The sequence below is a fragment of the Petromyzon marinus genome, chromosome 38 (genome assembly GCF_048934315.1).
Source record: "Petromyzon marinus isolate PM22_M1 ecotype Great Lakes invasive population chromosome 38, UKy_Petmar_22M1.pri1.0, whole genome shotgun sequence".
In the NCBI taxonomy this organism is placed as follows: domain Eukaryota; kingdom Metazoa; phylum Chordata; class Hyperoartia; order Petromyzontiformes; family Petromyzontidae; genus Petromyzon; species Petromyzon marinus.
This window is the reverse complement of record NC_133704.1, coordinates 5,935,161-5,956,578: the sequence shown is the minus strand read 5'-3', so window position 1 is coordinate 5,956,578 and position 21,418 is coordinate 5,935,161. Positions and strand designations below refer to the sequence as shown.

Here is a 21,418-nt window from a genome sequence, read left to right as displayed (position 1 = left end):
TCACGGTCTCAAGACTCCCTCTCTCAGGAGGGTCCTGGCAACTTTTCACAGCGATTTTGCAGGCACACTTTTTCATCATCGGGGATGTGCTTGGTAAATGTCACTTCACGGTGCATTGTTTACATATCTATTTTTATTTAATCTGTGTATGGAAACCCAGAGAACCCGGAGGGCAACCCCGTGCAGAACAAAGGGGGGTGGGGGGTTGAACAGAGAAACTCCGCGCAGAGGGGCGCCCGAGTCGGTAATCGAACCTGGGCCCGTTCCTTGCCGAGTGGCACGGCTGTTACCACCGGGACACCCCTGCCAACCCAAACGATTGTCATTTTTAAAACAAGCGCACAACGGTAATACAACATTTGGAAAATGTAGCATGGCAAAAAAATAGTGCACATGTAATGCAAAACGCAGCTCGAATTTGTTTCACAGATTTCTGTCAGCATTACATTTCCAATCAACGTCCTGCAGGGGTAATCCATTTCCCCAGTTTCCTCAGCATTCAGACTTCGCTTTCAATTTCTCCATCTGCCGCCGGCTGCAGAGTCGCAGTGGCATGTGAACTGCCCATTTTAATTTGTCTGCCTCAATACACCTACCTACGCGTGCGCGCGAGAGAGAGAAAGAGAGAGTACGCACAGCAGCCATTGCGCGCCGCGCCCGGCCCAGGAAAATGAACACTGCGCGAGTAGAGAAAGGCAAGGATCAAACGTGCATAAGGTAGAGGCGCAGCGCCTGCAATTGTTTCGCTCATGTGTCCCACTGCTAGCGGAAGGGCGTCCACTAGAGGGAGCGTTCGGGGAGAGCTCCTCCCACAAGAGGAACAGAATCAGAATATTCATTTACACTGCAGGAGGAATCCGATGAGCTATGAAGCTCTTTTTTTTCACAGATGTCCAGTCGGTGGCGGGTAAGAACGTCACAACAACAAACAGTACAGCAACACGATAGGAGTGTAGAGTATAGGAAAGGTAAACACACCACTTAAAAATATACAAATAAAACTAAACTTTTTTTTTTATCTTACCAGGTAAAGACCACTGAGCTATGAGCTTATTTTTTTCTGAAGCGACCTGGCCGCAATTGACAGCTCAACGAAGCAAAAGCCTCACAGACGCCTTGGAAGAGCTATCAATTGCGGCCAGGTTGCTTCTGAAGAAATAAGCTAAAACAAAACATTTGCTTAATTTTATTTGTATACTAGCAGTAAGTACCCGGCGTTGCCCGGGCGAAAAAGGCAGACACACACATGGACTTACACACAGACATCGACCCACACACATAGAAACACATCGACTTACACGCACACACACAGACATCGACTTTAGACACACATATGAAGTTACACACACAAATGGACTCACACACACACACATAGACTTACACACACATATCGACTCATACATGCATACATAGACTCAACAACAACAACTGCCATTCGCCACTAAGTGGCGGTGACGTAACCACAACGCTTGTGGCAGTCAATGTGCACCTTGCGGCCACACGTGAAGTGTCGAACGCCCGCTGGCAGGAGGTCACGGGGCAGAGCCAGATGCGACAGGTCGACTGACTGAGACGACTGGCTGATGCACCACCTGTGCCCCCTACTATGCCAACTTGCTGTGCTTTAGCCACCCGGCACTCCGCTCGTTGTTGTGAGCGTCGCGTGGAGTGTCCGATGGTACATAGACTCACACACACATTGACCTACACAAACACACATATGAACTTACAAAGACACACATATCGACTAAGACACACACACACAGGGACCTACACACACACATGGACCCACGCACACACATCGACTTACACACACACATCGACTCACAAACACACACATATGAACTTACACACACATATCGACGCACACACACGCATGGACTCTCACACACATACACACATTGCCGTACACACATCGACCGACACACATAGACTCCCACACAAACATACATGTACTCACACACGCACATAGAGGCACACACACATGGACTTACACGCACACGTGGACCAAAACACACACACAGAAAGAAAGTGCGACGCACACACAGCGACTAACACACACGCACATCGACTAACACAAACACACAGACACATCGACTCACACACAAACACATCGACTCTGACACACAGACTCACACACACACATTGACTCACACACATGCAGACACATCGACTCGCACACAAACACATCGACTCTGACACACAGACTCACACACACACACATTGACTCACACACATGCAGACACATCGACTTACACACACACATCGCCGCAGACATGCACATCGACCCACACGAACACATGGACTTAGACGCAGGCATTATTATTGTGAAAAGTAACTGAATTCAAAAAGAGTACTTGTCTACACATGCACATCACGCACACACATTGACTAACACACACACACACGGACTTATGCACACACGACGGTATGCACTATCACTACGGCAGTGCACACGGAGAGTGGTGGTACCTGCTTAAACTACAGCAGTGCAAACCGACTGTGGTGGTTCGTGGTATCACTACAGCAGTGGCTAGTGACTGTGGTGTAACCTGCTATTAGTACAGCAGTGCATACTGTGGTGGTACCTGCTATCAGTACAGCAGTGCATACTGAATGTGGTGGTAGCTGGTATGATTACAGCAGTGCATAGAGTGGTGGTACCTGCTATCAGTACAGCAGTGCATACTGAATGTGGTGGTAGCTGGTATGATTACAACAGTGCATAGAGTGGTGGTGCCTGCTTTAGCTACTGCAGTGTACATGGACTTTGGTACCTGCTTTAACTACAGCAGTGCACAGTGACTGTGGTGGTCCCTGCTATCATTACAGCAATGCAAAGTGTGGTGGTACCTGCTTTCCCTACAACAGTGCATGCATACTGTGGTGTAAGCTGCTATGATTAGAGCAGGGCAAGCGACAGTGGTGGTACCTGCTATGATGACAGCAGTGTATAGTGACTGTGGTGGTACCTGCTAGCACTACAGTAGAACATGCTGACTGTATAGCAGTATATATGGAATGTATATCACGAAGTAGTAAGCAGACAGAGTGCCGTGGTGAGGCCTAGTCCCGTGCAGAGCCCCCAGGCTCGCCTAGATTTCCCAGCCCGCCGAGGTGTGACCTTAGCAGGCTGGGGTCTGGGCCGGTCCCCACGGCAACGCGACAATAATGTGATGTAAGCGCTATAATAATGATATGTGGGGGCTCTATAGTAGTTTCAGGACGCATTGGGGTATCATTGGGGTGTTGTGGGGAGAAGAGGACATCGCACAGTGAGCAATGTAGGTGTTTGGTGTGTTTTAGCTGCATGTGTAAGGCGAAAGAATATTTGTGGCGATCGTGTGTGCGTTGCTAGGTGCAACCCATGTGGGCCGTGCAAAGTGTAATTAGATAAATGCTTACAAGACAAATTAGTGGGACTTACGTGTTATCTAAAAGCATATAATACAAAAGTGTGCGACTTACCTTGGGCGATGGCGTGTGTGGATCGCTGGGGGTCACCTCGTGGGCACTGTGGCGCAAGTGCAACTGGCTGCGTTGTGACCCAGCGCGCGGGCAAAGGGAAATAAATAATAGGCAAACTAACTTAAAAGTTTAATAAACATCTAAAAAAACCCGCTAAATAAACGAATTTAAAGGTGACGGACGTGAAAAGGGAATAGCCTATTCCCACCGCGGCGCTTAGGGCGTGCTGGCTGGCAAATTTATTTGGACGTAAAGGCCACCGTTCGAGAGGCAAATCCCTCGCAAGAGCACGCGCTCGCGTAGATTTTTATAGATTAAAAAAAGAGAAGAGACTGTAGGGGGAAAGTGCTGTTAGCGAGCACCTATGAAGGCCGGCACGGCACACGAGGGGGTGGGTGGCAGCACCACGCCCGGCCGCCTTTGTCTCCCCAGTGGCGATGTTCACACACCACAGCAGTTACTCGTTTGAGGCTGAGTCGACTTAGGAGAGGCCTAGGAGCGGTTTAAATAATCGTCACCGGTGGTGGCTGTGAGCGGGAATCGAACTCGGGTTACCGAGTTCGCAGCGCGGCGCGCTGACCACTACACTACAATGCGTCACGCTTCCACATGAGCGGGTCACATGACAGATTTGACGTCACAGCTCACTTGCCGTATATACATTATTGAGCTCCCCCCTCCCCCCAAAAAAACACAAAAGTGTATTTTAATAATTTTTGCATGGTGTACAGTCTGGAAAGTACCCATATGGCAAATTTCAAGTTTTTTGCATGTCGGCAAGTACGCTAAACATTTTGAACAGAAACGCATAATCACAACTTTGCCTTTTATATATATGGAGATATATCTATATTTTAAGCGATTTGTTTACCTTTCCTATACTATGCACTCCTGTCGTGTTTCTATATCGTTTGTTGTAACGTTCTTATCCACCCCGACTGGATATCTGTGTGAAAGAGCTTTATAGCTCATCGGATTCCTCTAGTATAATTATATTTTCTGATTCTGTAGGTATACATATGTCTTGATTAACCAATAACACCTGGGCCTCCCTTATGACTTCCTACCAGTGAGACTTCACGAGGCCTCAATGTGCACCTAGCAAGGCACAAGAGCTGCGGCGATGTCACCTTCGCTTGGTGGCGAATGGCAGCTGTTGGTGCTGTCATACACATGTAGGGGAGCGGTGGGTGTGGTGGTCGATGCACCGTGCACGGTCAACATCGGTGGCAAATATCTCAATCGGTCCCGGGCCTCCCCACGGTCGACTCGGCCTCAACTGATTGCCCGGGGCACGTCTGCGGGTGTGTAAGCATCAGCACGGGGGCGCGGGGTTGGCCAAGCCCGACCCCAACCGCTCCGTTCACATTTCCGATCTTCACAGGCGCTCCTCCGCTAAGAGCACTTGGTGCAACAGCCTGCGTAGGCCACATGGGGGGGGGAGGGGGGGGGTAGATCTTTGTCTTTGCTCATTGACATTGCTATCGAGAGATAAGTGATCCAGTGAATTGGCTAAACAATCCAAGCTGGGGCAGTCGAGGTGTGGTGCCGTGGCTCTGCTTCGGGGGATAACTGCACTCCCTAGAGGCTCATTAGACCTGGAGCGGGCGCAAGCAGTAACCCCCCCCCCCTGCTGTGTGGACAAAGGCGGCGGTCGCTGGGTCACCACGGTCATGGTTTGAGGTCAAGCGCCACCCCCCCCCCAAGACCCACAGGGAACGAAATTCTGACCCATGAGGAAAAGATCGGGTGTCACGGCGATGCATCGTCGATTCGTCAATTTGACGTCGCACACGATCGCAGGTTTCCCCTCGCTATTACGTGGACAACGCGTTCGAAGAAAAAAGGAGGTGGAAAGCAAAACCTACTGCTGTGCGTTTCGTGTTAGTAAGGCGTGTCTCACGTTGTGTATTCGTGTGCTCTGTGTAAGGTGTCTCACGTTGTGTATTCGTGTGCTTCGTGTTAGTAAGGTGTGTCTCACGTTGTGTATTCGTGTGCTTCGTGTTAGTAAGGTGTGTCTCACGTTGTGTATTATTGTGCTTCATGTTAGTAAGGCGTGTCTCACGTTGTGTATTAGTGTGCTTCATGTTAGTAAGGTGTCTCACGTTGTGTATTAGTGTGCTTCGTGTTAGTAGGGCGTGTCTCACGTTGTGTATTAGTGTGCTTCGTGTTAGTAAGGCGTGTCTCACGTTGTGTATTAGTGTGCTTCATGTTAGTAAGGTGTGTCTCACGTTGTGTATTCGTGTGCTTCGTGTTAGTAAGGCGTGTCTCACGTTGTGTATTAGTGTGCTTCATGTTAGTAGGGCGTGTCTCACGTTGTGTATTAGTGTTCTTTGTGTTAGTAAGGTGTGTCTCACGTTGTGTATTCGTGTGTTTTGTGTTAGTAAGGCATGTCTCACGTTGTGTATTAGTGTGCTTCATGTTAGTAAGGTGTGTCTCACGTTGTGTATTCGTGTGCTTCGTGTTAGTAAGGCGTGTCTCACGTTGTGTATTAGTGTGCTTCATGTTAGTAGGGCGTGTCTCACGTTGTGTATTAGTGTGCTTTGTGTTAGTAAGGTGTGTCTCACGTTGTGTATTCGTGTGCTTCGTGTTAGTAGGGCGTGTCTCACGTTGTGTATTCGTGTGCTCTGTGTAAGGTGTCTCACGTTGTGTATTAGTGTGCTCTGTGTAAGGTGTCTCACGTTGTGTATTAGTGTGCTTTGTGTTAGTAAGGTGTGTCTCACGTTGTGAATTCGTGTGCTTCGTGTTAGTAGGGCGTGTCTCACGTTGTGTATTCGTGTGCTCTGTGTAAGGTGTCTCACGTTGTGTATTAGTGTGCTTCGTGTAAGGTGTCTCACGTTGCGTATTCGTGTGTTTTGTGTTAGTAAGGCGTGTCTCACGTTGTGTACTAGTGTGCTTCATGTTAGTAAGGTGTGTCTCACGTTGTGTATTAGTGTTTTGTGTTAGTAAGGTGTGTCTCACGTTGTGTATTATTGTGCTTCGTGTTAGTAAGGCGTGTCTCACGTTGTGTATTCGTGTGCTTCGTGCTAGTAAGGCGTGTCTCACGTTGTGTATTCGTGTGCTCTGTGTAAGGTGTCTCACGTTGTGTATTAGTGTGCTTCGTGTAAGGTGTCTCACGTTGCGTATTCGTGTGTTTTGTGTTAGTAAGGCGTGTCTCACGTTGTGTACTAGTGTGCTTCATGTTAGTAAGGTGTGTCTCACGTTGTGTATTAGTGTGTTTTGTGTTAGTAAGGTGTGTCTCACGTTGTGTATTATTGTGCTTCGTGTTAGTAAGGCGTGTCTCACGTTGTGTAATCGTGTGCTTCGTGCTAGTAAGGCGTGTCTCACGTTGTGTATTAGTGTGCTTCGTGTAAGGTGTCTCACGTTGTGTATTCGTGTGCTTCGTGTTAGTAAGGTGTCTCACGTTGTGTATTAGTGTGCTTCGTGTAAGGTGTCTCACGTTGTGTATTAGTGTGCTTCGTGTTAGTAAGGTGCGTCTCACGTTGTGTATTAGTGTGCTTCGTGTAAGGTGTCTCACGCTGTGTATTAGTGTGCTTCATGTTAGTAAGGTGTGTCTCACGTTGTGTATTAGTGTGCTTCGTGTAAGGTGTCTCACGTTGTGTATTAGTGTGCTTCATGTTAGTAAGGTGTGTCTCACGTTGTGTATTAGTGTGCTTCGTGTAAGGTGTCTCACGCTGTGTATTAGTGTGCTTCGTGTTAGTAAGGTGTGTCTCACGTTGTGCATTAGTGTGCTTCATGTTAGTAAGGTGTCTCACGTTGTGTATTAGTGTGCTTCGTGTTAGTAAGGCGTGTCTCACGTTGTGTATTAGTGTGCTTCGTGTAAGGTGTCTCACGTTGTGTATTAGTGTGCTTCGTGTTAGTAAGGTGTGTCTCACGTTGTGTATTAGTGTGCTTCGTGTTAGTAAGGCGTGTCTCACGTTGTGTATTAGTGTGCTTCGTGTTAGTAAGGTGTGTCTCACGTTGTGTATTAGTGTGCTTCGTGTTAGTAAGGTGTCTCACATTGTGTATTAGTGTGCTTCGTGTTAGTAAGGCGTGTCTCACGTTGTGTATTAGTGTGCTTCGTGTTAGTAAGGCGTGTCTCACGTTGTGTATTAGTGTGCTTCGTGTTAGTAAGGTGTGTCTCACGTTGTGTATTAGTGTGCTTCATGTTAGTAAGGTGTCTCACGTTGTGTATTAGTGTGCTTCGTGTTAGTAAGGTGTGTCTCACGTTGTGTATTAGTGTGCTTCGTGTTAGTAAGGCGTGTCTCACGTTGTGTATTAGTGTGCTTCGTGCAAGGTGTCTCACGTTGTGTATTAGTGTGCTTCGTGTTAGTAAGGTGTGTCTCACGTTGTGTATTAGTGTGCTTCATGTTAGTAAGGCGTGTCTCACGTTGTGTATTAGTGTGCTTCGTGTTAGTAAGGCGTGTCTCACGTTGTGTATTAGTGTGCTTCGTGCAAGGTGTCTCACGTTGTGTATTAGTGTGCTTCGTGTTAGTAAGGCGTGTCTCACGTTGTGTATTAGTGTGCTTCGTGTTAGTAAGGTGTGTCTCACGTTGTGTATTAGTGTGCTTCATGTTAGTAAGGTGTGTCTCACGTTGTGTATTAGTGTGCTTCGTGTTAGTAAGGCATGTCTCACGTTGTGTATTAGTGTGCTTCATGTTAGTAAGGTGTGTCTCACGTTGTGTATTAGTGTGCTTCATGTTAGTAGGGCGTGTCTCACGTTGTGTATTAGTGTGCTTCGTATTAGTAAGGTGTGTCTCACGTTGTGTATTAGTGTGCTTCGTGTTAGTAATGCGTGTCTCTTGTTGTGTATTAGTGTGCTTCATGTTAGTAAGGCGTGTCTCACGTTGTGTATTAGTGTGCTTCGTGTTAGTAAGGTGTGTCTCACATTGTGTATTATTGTGCTTCGTGTTAGTAAGGCGTGTCTCACGTTGCGCATTAGTGTGCTTCATGTTAGTAAGGCGTGTCTCACGTTGTGTATTAGTGTGCTTCATGTTAGTAAGGTGTGTCTCACGTTGTGTATTATTGTGCTTCGTGTTAGTAAGGCGTGTCTCACGTTGTGTATTAGTGTGCTTCGTGTTAGTAAGGCGTGTCTCACGTTGCGCATTAGTGTGCTTCGTGTAAGGTGTCTCATGTTGGGGGTGGGGGGGGGTGTGGCGGTGCGTGCCATTCACCCGTTATTTAAGGTACACCCACAATTAGGAGCGAAAGGGCTACAGGCTGCGCGCGTTAATTGGCTAGCCGACTAAAACCAACGGCGACGATCGGCGGCTCGAGAGAGCGCGAGACATGAGCGAGCGCGCGCGCGAGAGAGAGAGTGAGCGAGAAGAGCGGGCACTGCACAACAAACAAACACAAAACCCGGAGGTGGAGCACGAGCAGCGGAATTGATATTCTGGATGACGTCGTAGGAAATGAAAACGGATTGCGCACCCCTCGGTGGGGACATTAGCGGGAGCGCGGTTGGGCCGTGCGCGCGGTTACTGGCACAACCGTGGTGGGGAGGGGGGGGGGGGTGTACGGAACTAGTCAGGACGAAGTTGAGTGGAATGCACAAAAGTGAGCGATATATATACGATGTGAATTTTAGTTTTTTTTTCATGAAAATGAAATAGTCGCAAATAAAAGGTTTCTGTTCCGTCGCTCAGATAACAATAATTTTTTTACCACTATAGGTAACCGCCAAAAAAATGAGTGGTGGCTTGTGGGGGAGCGGTAGCGTAGTGGTTAACGCGGTGTGCTACGAACCCAGTGACCAGAGTTTGATTTCCGCTCATGGCCAACACCAAGTGACGATTATCTGAACAGGTCCTGGGCCTCCCCTAGGTTAGTCTCAGCCTAAAATTAGCACGTAGTTGCATGCGTAAACACCGCCACTAGTGAGACAAAGGCGGTTCTGTCCACCCCACCCCCTTGTGTGCCGTGCCGACCGCACCTTCCCCAACAGTCTGTTCAGGCTATACAGGGGATCTTTGTCTTTGGAAAATTAATATACATTAATAAAAGCACGATCAACAACAAAATAAACTCAGCACATTCTTCAAGAACACCGCAACATAGCAGGCGACGTTTCGGGCAACGATTCTCCTTCACGGCGCGTAAATCACGTGCGGGAAATCGGGCCCGCTCTTCAGAGCTCGCCATATTTTGTGCCATGAAACGTCAGGGCAGTGCTACTGACGAATGTCGAGTTGTTTCGTTTCGCGTGCTTGTGCACCACTGTCAAGGCAGTACGAGCAGCAGCAGCAGCAGCAGCAAAAAAAAATGTACGTCTTTACCACGTAGCTCCAGCTATGAGGATCGAATATCGGTTTGAACGAAACGTAGCCAACGAGCGTTGGTCGGTGAATCAATGAATTGCTTCCGGGTCGTAATGAACACAAGGCAGAAATTACGGTCGAGTTAGAAACGATCGACGGCCGTGGCCCGGCGTCGTGCCCGCTACGCGCCGCGCTTGCGCGCGTGACGCCGGGCCAAGGCCGAGTGACCACCCGCCCAGCGGCACCGCCGTGGGAGTAGCGAGCCGCGCGTTCCCCATTAATTATTTACGCCCACGGTGAGCGCGAGCGTCACGCGTTGGAACGCCGTCGCCGCACTGTATGGCCGCGGCGTGCATTAAACAAACGTACATTCGCGCGCCTTCCCGCGGGACAGCGAAACACGTTGGGATATTTTTAAGAAATGAGCGGGAGATCGGGCGGGCGCGTTGCGCGACTTTGCCCGACCCTCACGATGAAAGGTCACAGTTCTATTCAAGAAGAGATTCTTTTTTTTATATATATATAGGTCGCGGTCAATGCAGCATCTCTGTTGGCTGCCGGGGGTTCAGGTGCACAGCTAACTCTACTTCCCTCGCCGCGGTGTGCCACGGTGGCGAGATGTTAACTACCTTGCCTGGTATACAGGAGTTCGTGGGTTCGATCCCGATCCTAACGCCTGTATATTTGGAGTTTGCGGTGTCTCTCTCTCCATGGTCGTGTAGATTTTTCTCCGGCTCCTCCGGTTTTTTCCTTCCATATTTAGAATGAACAGCGTTTGAGAGTATTTGGCTGCTATAAATTCCCACGTAAAAGGCCACTTCGTTGGGTTATCATTTGTGACCAGGTAGCTTCTAAAAAAAGAGCTGTATAGCTCAATGTCCCTTACCTGTTAAAATAAAAAAACAGATTACTTTTTTTTACATTTTAAAACCGTTTCATGGTAAGAAAACATCGTATTGTTGAAATAAACAAAAACAATGCCAAGACACTAAGCATACCCATGAATATATGTAGCAGACACAAACGTCAACTTGCATTCATAATGCATTCCGTAACGCAAACAACATCCCAAGAGTGCATCATTTCTCCACAGGAAGCCGTGGCAGGAAACGGGAGGGAGAGTCACGTGACCTTGTCATCCTTACCTCTCGATTATGTCAGCAATTGTGCAGGCAAACATGAGGAGACCTTCTGGCATCTGCAGCGCCACTGCAACAACACACGCCAGACAGTTCAGCGTCAGGCGATCTCCAGCTCCCCGCTAGAAACTACACGGGTTGTTTGCGTCAACAACAAGGGACGTGCACGTGGTACACAATCCTTTCATCATTGCTATGCAATGTACACATTACTCAGCCGTTACACCGTATCCTGCGGAGTATAAGACGCACGCCAAACTTTGGGGTAATTTTAAATGAAAGTGTGTGTTTCATAATCAATCCGGAAGATGATGCACAAACACATTTACAGATTAAAATATATTAAAATACGTCTTCCGGAACGACATGTATGACTGTGGAGAGCCATCTTCCAGAAGACGATTACGTGAATATGAAGGCGCAAGTTTAGAACGGGGAAGCGATGTCTTCCGTGAGATGATTCTGAGCGTTTGGTGGTGTCTTCTGTCCTACGGCTGGCAATGTACCGCTGAGGAAGAAGTGTCTTCCGTAAGAAGATTCATAACAAGATTGAAAGAAAAAAAATCTTCCGAAATAATCTGGATTCTCCAGATTATAAGATGCACCCCCCCCCCCCACAACTCCTGGTTTTAAATTCAGGAGAATACGTGTGTGCTGTCTCAGGCGCGATGTGCCTCTTGGATAGTTTAACGGGCCGACGGGCTTAGCTAGGAAGTGCGCAGCCATGGGACATAAAAAAAAAATGCGTACGCTGGGACAAAACAAGCATTGGGCCTTTCCTCGCGCCCAGCGAGGCGCGCAAATCGGAGGTGCTGGAGGAAGCTTTATTTTCGCTGGCGAAAAAAAAAAAGAGCAATGTTTGCAAAATGCTCATCTTTTTTGTTATATAGGCTTCCTTCGCCTCTGTCGTGTACGATAAATCACCGGAGCAAGCGGTGTTTTGCACACTTGTTACAGCCTTCAGTCGGGCCTGGCTGACAGCAATAAACTAATTAAGCGTGACACCTTTCAAAACGCCGAGCCATAAAGCACATTACCGTCGGAGACAGCAGCGGAACGAAAAAGCAAATAAAGATAAACTATAATTGCACGCACGGCGGAAATTAAACACCGTCGCAATTTTACACGGTTAACGTTTCTTTTACATCTCGAAAATGGGCAAACCAGCAGGCGGTAATCTTCAACAAAATGTTTTAAAATAACATTACAGCAATAATAATCGTAATTGTTATGCTCGGAGTGAGATGCACTGCAGCGTGATGTTACTGTACCTCGTCTGAATCCGGCCTGCCTTATCCTCCAGATGGTTTTGTAAATCTCAAAATTATAGTTGCCTGGCAGGGTGGCGACAGCTTGCTGGAGCAGTGGATCTTCAAGTATCTCCAAGGGCACCTGGTGGATTATCCGCCTGCCTGAGGCACAATAAAAGACAACGATTGCAACCAGCTCCACCGTGCAACCTTTAGCAAGGACAATTCTGTTAGCGAGCACCTATTATCATGGCTGGCACGGCACACGAGCGTGACGGTGTGGCCGGCACCACGCCGGGCCGCCTCTCCCTCTCCCCGGTGCCGGTGTTTTACACACCGGCACCGGGTGCACAATTCACCCGCCGAGGTTCGACGTGGCCGGTAACCAAACAGAGTTCTCGGTGTAGCAAAGTTGGCTGACCCATTGCACCACTTGATCCCCCCAAAGCACGCGGTTACCCGGGCGTGTGCATGGTGCTCAACAATGCATTATTACAGTGTAAAAATCACCACGTCCTGCAAAACAACTGTCATTATTGACATACACATATATCTTCTCCCGACCGGTCTGGCACAAGGCAATATGGTGCAATGCATTGGCCCATTCATTATACCCAACGATTTGTTAAAGCCCCAACAATTAGGCATGCAGAGGAAATGTAGGCGTGTGTTTGTGCCTTCTCTACAATCTCGGTTCGATCATTTAAGAAAATAATGGAGTCCTTTGTCAATGAACTGCAAGGGAAGGGTCCCCCAATACCATGTCAGTAATAGCGGGTTGTTTGACCATACTTCACCACGCTGGTCAGGAAGGATTGGTGAAAGGGGTGACAGCCCAAGACCGGTTCAGATATCACTGACAACCGATGATAGCCTCGGCTAGGAAACACATGGATTAGAGAAAAAAACCTGAGTTAAGGACACCATTTTCAACTCAACTATTTTTTATATTTTACTAGGTAAGGCCCACTAAGCTGTATAGCTCTTTTTCAGAACCGAGCTGGCCACAAATGATAGCCCAGTGAAGTGGCTTATTGTGTTAACTGATAATAAAAGTAGGCAGGCTTTTGACAGGACACGTCGCGAGAAGGGATGAAAGGCCAGCGGTCGAGACTAAAAACAGAGTGGCAGCTGAAGGAGCTGAATGAGCCCAGGAGTTACGTAATGCCCCCGGAGATGGAGTGGACATCAAGTCCATGTGCGGGAGCTCGATGGAATGTCACTCGGTGCGCCCAAGAGCGACGGCTCGGGGAGGCCTTCATTCGGCAGGAGGATTGATCATGGCTGATGAGAAAATTCTTATTTTTATTACTTTTATTGTATGAAACATATTTTTGCTCTATACTCCCCAATTGGACGTGATGGGGCAAGACAGTGGCACAGTGAGCGAGCGCGACGACTTGTGGGTTAACACAAAGCACCGCGGGCGCGAATCCAAACGCGACTTCAAAGCGAGGAATTAATAAGGAGCCGCTTAATGCAAAACGGAGGGAGGGGGGTGAAGGGGCCGGAAGCTTTAACTCAAGTACAAATTGGTACGAGCATTGCACGCTCATTGCAACAACAAAAAATATCTAAGTAAGTGGACATGTTTACATTAACCGGATCATTATACGGCAATCAGTATGGCTACTGGCGTACGGTAATTTTGCCGATTTATACACCGCGAGAGTCATATTCCACTTCAGTGCCCTCCGGGGTTCCTCTGAACAAAAACCCACAACCGTGTTTCTTGTAAACTCGCTGACATCTGCTAAATGGAGCCGCCCCGTATAAAGATCTTTAATAAATAAGCACCGGCGTGATATATCCCCAAAGTCCCATCAAGCAATGCGATACTTGTAAACAATGCAGTGTGCTGGGAAGAAAATAAATACTTGTTTATTGGATGCACTTTCAGGGTTTTGTGATGATGGGACAATTTATCAGTTTGACTTCATTCTGCACCGGGTCCCCCGGTGGCAGTTTTCTCGAGATTGGCCGGACGTGGAGTGGGGCAGCGCCAGCGGTGTCGTTTTTCCATTTTTATTTTTAACAAATTGCACGGTCGACGTAGAAACGCCGAGCAAATCAGCGATGCGACCGCCCCCCCCAAACCCCCCCCACGACCTCACCACACCCCCACCACGGCCCCCCCCACACCCTCACCACGCCCCCCCCCCACACCCTCCCCACCCCTACTCCCCAATGAATTATTCCTGTGGATTTCGCACAAGCACGTCTCACCGTGCGCATTCTTAAGAGGCTGGCCGCTTGCTCCTTTTAAATATTTCGCAAAGGTGGCGAACAAGCGAGACGGCGGGATTGCATGGCAATGTATATTGCCTCTTTAAAAATGTAATTTTCCTATTTATGAAAACCCCCAGGCTGAGGCTGGGTTTTTTTTTTCCTCCAACACTTTGTGAGCAAGACATAACGGCGCTTAGGCAATAATGTAATCTAATTTTACTTTATTTAGTTTCGAAAACAAAGATATCCCTGGCAACTACACGTGAAATATATTAATTATGATTAGACAGAAAGCAAATTAAAAAAAAATACATACGCTGCAGACTAACGGATAAGCATGTGAAACAGAACACGGAATAATCAATGCCTCTCAGCGTCTGTGCCATTAAGTTTGGAATAACGATGCGATGAAGCTTCAAAACTAAGTAACGCATACCACGTGGCTCTGCATGCAACTCGCGAGTGGAAGGTTGCCAGCTGCTCAACTTCAAGTTGGGCAGCTGGCTCGGCCCATCATCCCCGCGTGGTGGATCAAATGTAACACCGCCACTTTTTGAGGAACTCAACATCGGTTGCTCTATACCAGTGGTTCTTAACCCGGGGGTGCACGCACCCCCTGGGGGTGCGGGATACCCTTTCTGGGGGTGCGGGATACCCTTTCTGGGGGTGCGAGACATGCCAAATTTCTTTATAAGGTAAATCATCGAAAACACAAATTAAGCACGGGCACGTAAGTACGAATAATTTGTTTTTTTTTTAATCAAACCTATGTATTTATTAACATTATACATCGAATAATTATTGAGAACCAAAGGTGTGCAAGGCTGCAGTAAAGGTTAAGAATCACTGCTCTATACTGAGGGACAATTGACCGCCACAGGAATGTGGAATTCCCGGCGGCGCTGGGCTCAGGGCTGTAAAACAGTAAAGAGAGCATCACCTCAATGCCCATTTATGAGCAGGAAATCACTTTGCATTTTTTTTTATTACTGAGTGAACATGACTGTTTTGACCGAAGCAGCTCGCCAAATGAAAAATAGCACGGTCCGTCTTCACTGTAAAAGTGGGGTTTAACCACAACCAAGTGCACGGGAGAAACCCTGCAAAGGAAGGAGCACAACACATCAGTAAGGACATCGATTGATCAGCAGAAAAGCAAGGGCCAAAAAGGTCACGCACAGAGGATGAAGAAGGCCACTTAGAGGTAAAAGTCTCCGTGGTGTTTTCTGACAGCATCTCCATTAAGCTGTTTGGTCAAAGTCTTCACGGAACTGAAACACCAATCCATTGCAGTCTGCGGCCAACTTTGTCATAGTTTAAATAAAAATGCCCCTTTGTTTATCCACAAAAGCCTCACAAGAGTTTGGCTTCTTTGAAGATGTCTTTTTGATTCAAGACTTTTCCGGCACAGAGGCCGAGCAGGCTGTTTGGGTGTCAAAAAATGTCACGAGTCATTATCTGTGACGGCAACGCTTAAAACTCCCTCGGTGTGCTGCCGGTTGAAATGACGGTGCAAAGATTATTATATCCCCCACCAACCGCCTATTGCCACCCCCCAGCACTATAAATCAGGACACCAGTTAGCCTTCGATCGGCAGGTCGCGTGTCTGGAGGGGGCAAAGTGTGAGGACATTCCCACATCTCTTCCAAGACATCCGGGCCAGCAGTGGCAGCCAAAGAGTAGGGATGTCTATAGATCCCTAAAGTGGAGGTCGCTGTGCCAGCATTGGCGTAAGCAGGCAATTGCTGGGCTGCACCTTCCCCTTTTACATTTATGAATAAACGGTACTGTATGTAAAATAAAAATGCCAAGTCGACAGCCCTTTGTCGATCTGCCGCTGGAGGAAGCGCTGCCAACACACTGTCAGCCGTAAGGGTTATCTGACCGTACTTAACCAATCTGGTCAGTGCGGGTTAGTAATAGGCGGGGCCCAGGACTTGTGCAGACAACACTCGCCACTGCCGGGAATTAAACTCGGGTCACCGGGTCCACAGCGCAGTGTGTTAACCACTGCGCCACAGCAATCCCCAACGGGATATGCAGTGCTGTGCATATATTGATCTTACATCGAACATATGTTCCTCATTTGAATAGTTTTCTTTCAATTAATCCTATTCTACCGATACAATAATCAACTAATCCTACAGTACCCTAACCCCGTTGTGTTGCTTTTCCTCAATCATTATCACGTAGCGTTCCGCCTAGATTCAATCACTCAAGCCCCAACGTACACGTGTATATTTCTTTTCAGTCAAACCCAGCTGGCATCTCTATGAAACACACACACACAACACTAAGTGTCAAAAGCATTTCAACATTTCTTTGGAGGCAGCGGGATGGTAATTGGTGATGGCAATGGACGCCGTTTATGCTGCGTTTGCACGCAGGTGCGCACTGTGATCTCATTACGCTTCCCAAGAAGATCTGCCCTTTGAGACGTCGGAGCCAAACGCAAGCGGCGCTAACGTAGGGCTCCACTGATCAACCGTATTGACCAACAGCCCCAAATTGTACTGCTTTACCTCCTTTTAAAGATTACACACGGAAGCCGATTCGATAGCGGTCATCCTTGACACTTCTTTTCCACTCGACAACCGAGCTGCACCAGGGCCGTGTTGAGGGAGTCCAGCGCGGCTTAGGAGGTGCCAGATTGTGGTGCTGCAGTGGCGGGATGTTAACTCCCTTGCCTGGTATACAGGATGTCGTGGGTTTGATCCCAACCCTGACGCCTGTATATTTGGAGTTTGCATGTTCTTTCCGTGGTCGCTTGGATTTTTCTCCGGGTCCTCCGGGTTTTCCCTCCACATTTGTAAGCATGAATTTAGAGTATCTGGCTGCTATACATTTTCACGTGATAAGCCACTTCGTTGAGCTATCATTTGGGGCCGGGTCGTTTCTGAAAAAGAACTGTATAGCTCAGTGGACCTTACCTGGTAAAATAAAATAAAAATCGTTTCGTTTATCCACTGCAGTACCCGAGCCACGAGAACAGAAGTGCACTGACGTCACGTGTAATAAACCGAGTTCAGTCGTATGCAGATTGTGCGGTAATGCAGCCTGAGCTGGACTTACTGACAATCATGGGCAATGACTGCATCATTAACCAAGCCCATGGCCCTGCTTGCCACCCAAGCCAGATGCAGATGTAGTGTGAAGCTAGTATAGCATGGTGTGGTTACGGCTTGACTTTGAATATATCCAGTGGAAAACCACCCGCACGAGGGCCCCGTGCTGGCTTGGTTTCGATGTGCCAGTGGGAAAGCGGTAATTGAGAGATGCTGGCTCGTACTCGGGGATAATGGAATTTCAATGACTGCCTTATGGCCAGCTATAGAGATAAGTGCCACCCATTGCTTGTTTTTGCAAGGGGCACCCGGTTGACTGCGTATGGTGCGAAATAAATTATATATACAAAACTCATATTGGCTTGTAAATGCCAGGTTAATGAAGGTGACGATGATGCAACACAGCGGATGCACTTAACTAAGGCAGCACTGTACTGACAACAGCTGTATGTGTCCCGCATTCACCCTTGCATAAAAATCACCGGTTCGCAATGCCGTCTCACCTTGGCATAAATGTCACAAAGATCAGTGACGTAACCCGAGTCCGTGCACAGTAGCAATGCTCCCAGTCTCCACGGTCCTCTACCGACTAGCCCCTGCCAAACTCTCCCCTCTCATCGCACTCCCGTCCACGCACTCTCCGCTCTCATCTCACTCGACTCCCCCCCATGCCCTTTCCACTTCAGCAACCAAAGGTTCATGTCGACGTCCACCGTGTCAACCTTGGCTCAGTGGGAGGTCACGCATCCTCCCCTGCTACCCCCATTGCTTGTAAATACCTTCCCACAAACATATGTGATGATGACTCAAGTCCAGGCACCCTTTTTCCCCTATATAAAAACATATATATCCCTTGTTTTTGTACAGTGCCTTGGGATGCAGTCACATTTCCATTCCAATTTGGAGTAGGAGAAAAAAGCACTCCACTTTAATGAATAATGAAATATATTCTTGTTCTTAATCACTGCATACTAAATGTATTAAATGCATTAATTCAAATATGTAAGTACATGTAAATGCGCTAGTCATGAGTGTGATACATTTATTGATGTACAAGTTCCCCAATGATCCATCCCCCATGACGGTGCATAATGAGTTTTTGTGCAACACTGCTGTTTGGCGCAGACGGGCGACACGGCTCTCTGGCTGTTGGGTCTTGACAGTCAATGTCTGGCAACACTGCAGGATTTGTTTAAGAGGTGCGTAGATCTCCTGATGAGACTCAGACAATCGAAACCAGACAACCCAAAGGTTTGGCCGCTGAAAGGCCAAAGTGCAGACGGGTGATTTAAACATTAAAAAATACAAAGAGTGTAGACACTGACTTGTCAGTTTATTTTATGCAATATAAACAACAGGCCTCGTCCAATGCTGGATTAGAGGTCTAACCCACCCCCCCCCCCCACTATGCCGTGTTGGTCATGCCGTTTGACCATACTTCACTACGCTGGTCAGTGCGGGTGGGTGATAGGGGTGCACACAGACAGTTCAGGATACAATTCGCCACTGATGATTGCCGTTACCCAAAAAGCGAACGAACCACTGCACCACCACTCAAATTCCTTATCTATCTAGAACGAAATATGTTAACATCCATGTGATAAATTATTAAACTTTAATATCATGAGCACTTATAACAGCAAAAAAAAGCTACTTGGAACCATACCACAATGACAGTTGTAATACTATGAGAATCGAATATGAGAACAGGTTTTCAGCTTTTTTTATGGCAACAAAACAGAAGTTAAGATTTTGATTTAAAGCTTTCGTGACCGCAGGGATTCATATTCTTGGTTCTTTCGGTAAAATCACGTAGAAGGGAAACAATAAAATTATAAGATAAAATGCTCACTACGTTTCGACTGCAACGCAAGCAATCATCATCAGGTGTGAAAACCAAGGCAAGCAAATTTTAAAAAAGTGGCCAGTACCAAAATATGAGAACAGGTTTTGCCCTTTTATCTGGCAACAAAACAGGTGTTAAGTTGTTAAAACACCCAACTGAAACCTTTTACAAGGAATCATGTCTGCATTAACCACAATACTTGTGGTCTCATTCCTATGATAGTGCATTGTCTTTGGGCTGTACGCCTTTTGGCGTCCTCTGGTCGAACACCGTTTGAGATGAGGCTCAAAAGAAAGCTGTCTCTGGTGTGGACCAATCAGTTTCAGAGACAATGCATATATTATCGGAGTATGTTTTTAGTTTGCATTTTGACCACAAGTATTGTGCTTAATGCAGACATGATTCCTTGTAAAAGGATTTAGTTTGGTATTGTTTGGGACTTTCGGTAAAGTCACGTAAGATAGGCTTGTGCATTTAACAGGCATATGGTCTCAAAAACAAACAGCCAAAGGCAAACTTAGACTCTAATTCAGCCGGTAAGGCCATTAGGCTACGCAGCTCTTTAATAGCTGTTTAAATGCCAAGCTTTTGGTCAAGCGATCCCCTATCGGAGAGATTTAAATAATTAATCGTGTGACTTTAGCGGATTTTTTTTACGAAGTTTATTATAAATTCGTGTCAAACAGGCATGGCCACACAGCTGAGGCGCATATCTACAAGATACATTACAGAGAGCAGCGTTCGTGTTTCGGGGTTAAATCCCATCTCTCTCTCTCTGAACCAATAATTTGGTAATGCTGTATGCGTTGGCACACGCAGTGCGAATAAATAACTCCACACATTCGTCAATAACACCGTGGCCTTGAAAGGAAGACGACGTTTCGGGCAATGGCGCTTCTTCTTAATAGCACATACACAGAGACGCCAAGAGAGATACAGTGGACAATAATAGTTGGAGAGCCTGCATGTTACAACCACGGGGCCTGACGCGACACTTAAACACCCCCCCAAAAAAAATTAAGACCGGTTTTAAATTGCCATCTATTTGTATAATATCGATTGAACCGGCCACTGGTTTGTACAGTTGTACATTACACGTCTTGCAGCGTGCACGTGCTCGCCGTTGCCGGATTTGTGTTCATGGTTGCATAAAAAAATGCGTTCTTCACACACAACACACGTGCGTTGTGTGTATGTTGTATGCGGGCGGCATGTAAGGTTGCGTACCGGCGCCATGCAGCACGCGGGAATATTTCTTACAACCTCGAAACGCCAACTACATCTTGAACAACAACAGTAAATTAGCGAAGGCAACAAACCCCCCCCCCCCAAAGGGTTCGCGTGCGGCTCCGTCCGCCACCTACAGGCCGACGCTGCCACCACCAAACCCCGGAGCGGGTTCCAAGCAAGCCCGTAGGCTCCATCGAGGCCTGCAACTTTGTAACGCCGCTCGTGGAACCGCGCAAAGGCCGCGTCGACGAGCAGCGCCTTTGGGCCCGTTCGGTCGTCCGTGGTTGCCCTTCGCCGTGGTGGCCCACCGAGGTTTTGTTACCTTTGGCGGCGGCGGCGGTGGCCGACGCCGGCGAAGTTTTAGCCGCAACGACTGAGAGCGACATGGCACCGCGGGGATGGGTTGGTGGGTGTTGTTGTTGCGCGGGATGGAGACGGAGGCCAGAGCAATCGATCGACGGAGCGCGATTGCTTTTGCCTCGTTTAGTCGATCGCCGATGAGTCGGTTATCGGTAATCGATTGCACCAGCCTGCCTGAACTCAGCGGTTCGGTTAAGTTTACGATCGAATTGGAACTCCAGGTTAAGTGATTTGCATCGCAAATGGATTATATAAAACACTTAGTGATTCCACGAAGTTTTATAATGAGTGAGGATTTTTTTTTTAAGATTGGACGCTTTGAGAGGGTGATTTTTTTTGTCTTAAATTATTTGTCTTGATCTTCTTTGGTTCTTTCGGTAAAGTCACGTAGAATGAGAATAAAATAATAAATTAATAAAATTAAATAACACAATAAAATTCTCACGACGTTTCGGCCACAACACAAGTGACCTTCTTCAGGTGAAGAAGGCTCTGTTGTCCCGACAGGTTTGTTCCTGTCACCTGAAGAAGGCCACTCGTGTTGTGGCCGAAACGTCGTGAGAATTTTATTGTGTTATTTTATTAATTTAT

At 47.5% G+C, this 21,418-nt stretch overlaps 1 protein-coding gene across 3 annotated transcripts in view; it reads right to left on the bottom strand.

Moving 5' to 3' along the window:
- Positions 1 to 20,931, bottom strand: part of DPH1 (diphthamide biosynthesis 1) — a 121,991-nt gene extending 101,060 nt beyond the window's left edge. The window contains exons 1-3 of one of the 3 annotated variants that reach the window (XM_076072593.1): positions 20,790 to 20,931; positions 12,118 to 12,258; positions 10,853 to 10,916 (exon numbers count right to left, since the gene is read on the bottom strand). In XM_076072593.1, coding sequence (XP_075928708.1) covers positions 10,853 to 10,916; positions 12,118 to 12,258; positions 20,790 to 20,853 — 269 coding nt within the window. In that variant the 5' untranslated portion in view covers positions 20,854 to 20,931. The remainder of the gene's footprint in view (positions 1 to 10,852; positions 10,917 to 12,117; positions 12,259 to 20,789) is intronic. The other 2 variants (XM_032967819.2, XM_076072594.1) reach the window with 2 other exon arrangements.
- Positions 20,932 to 21,418: the final 487 nt, after the last annotated feature.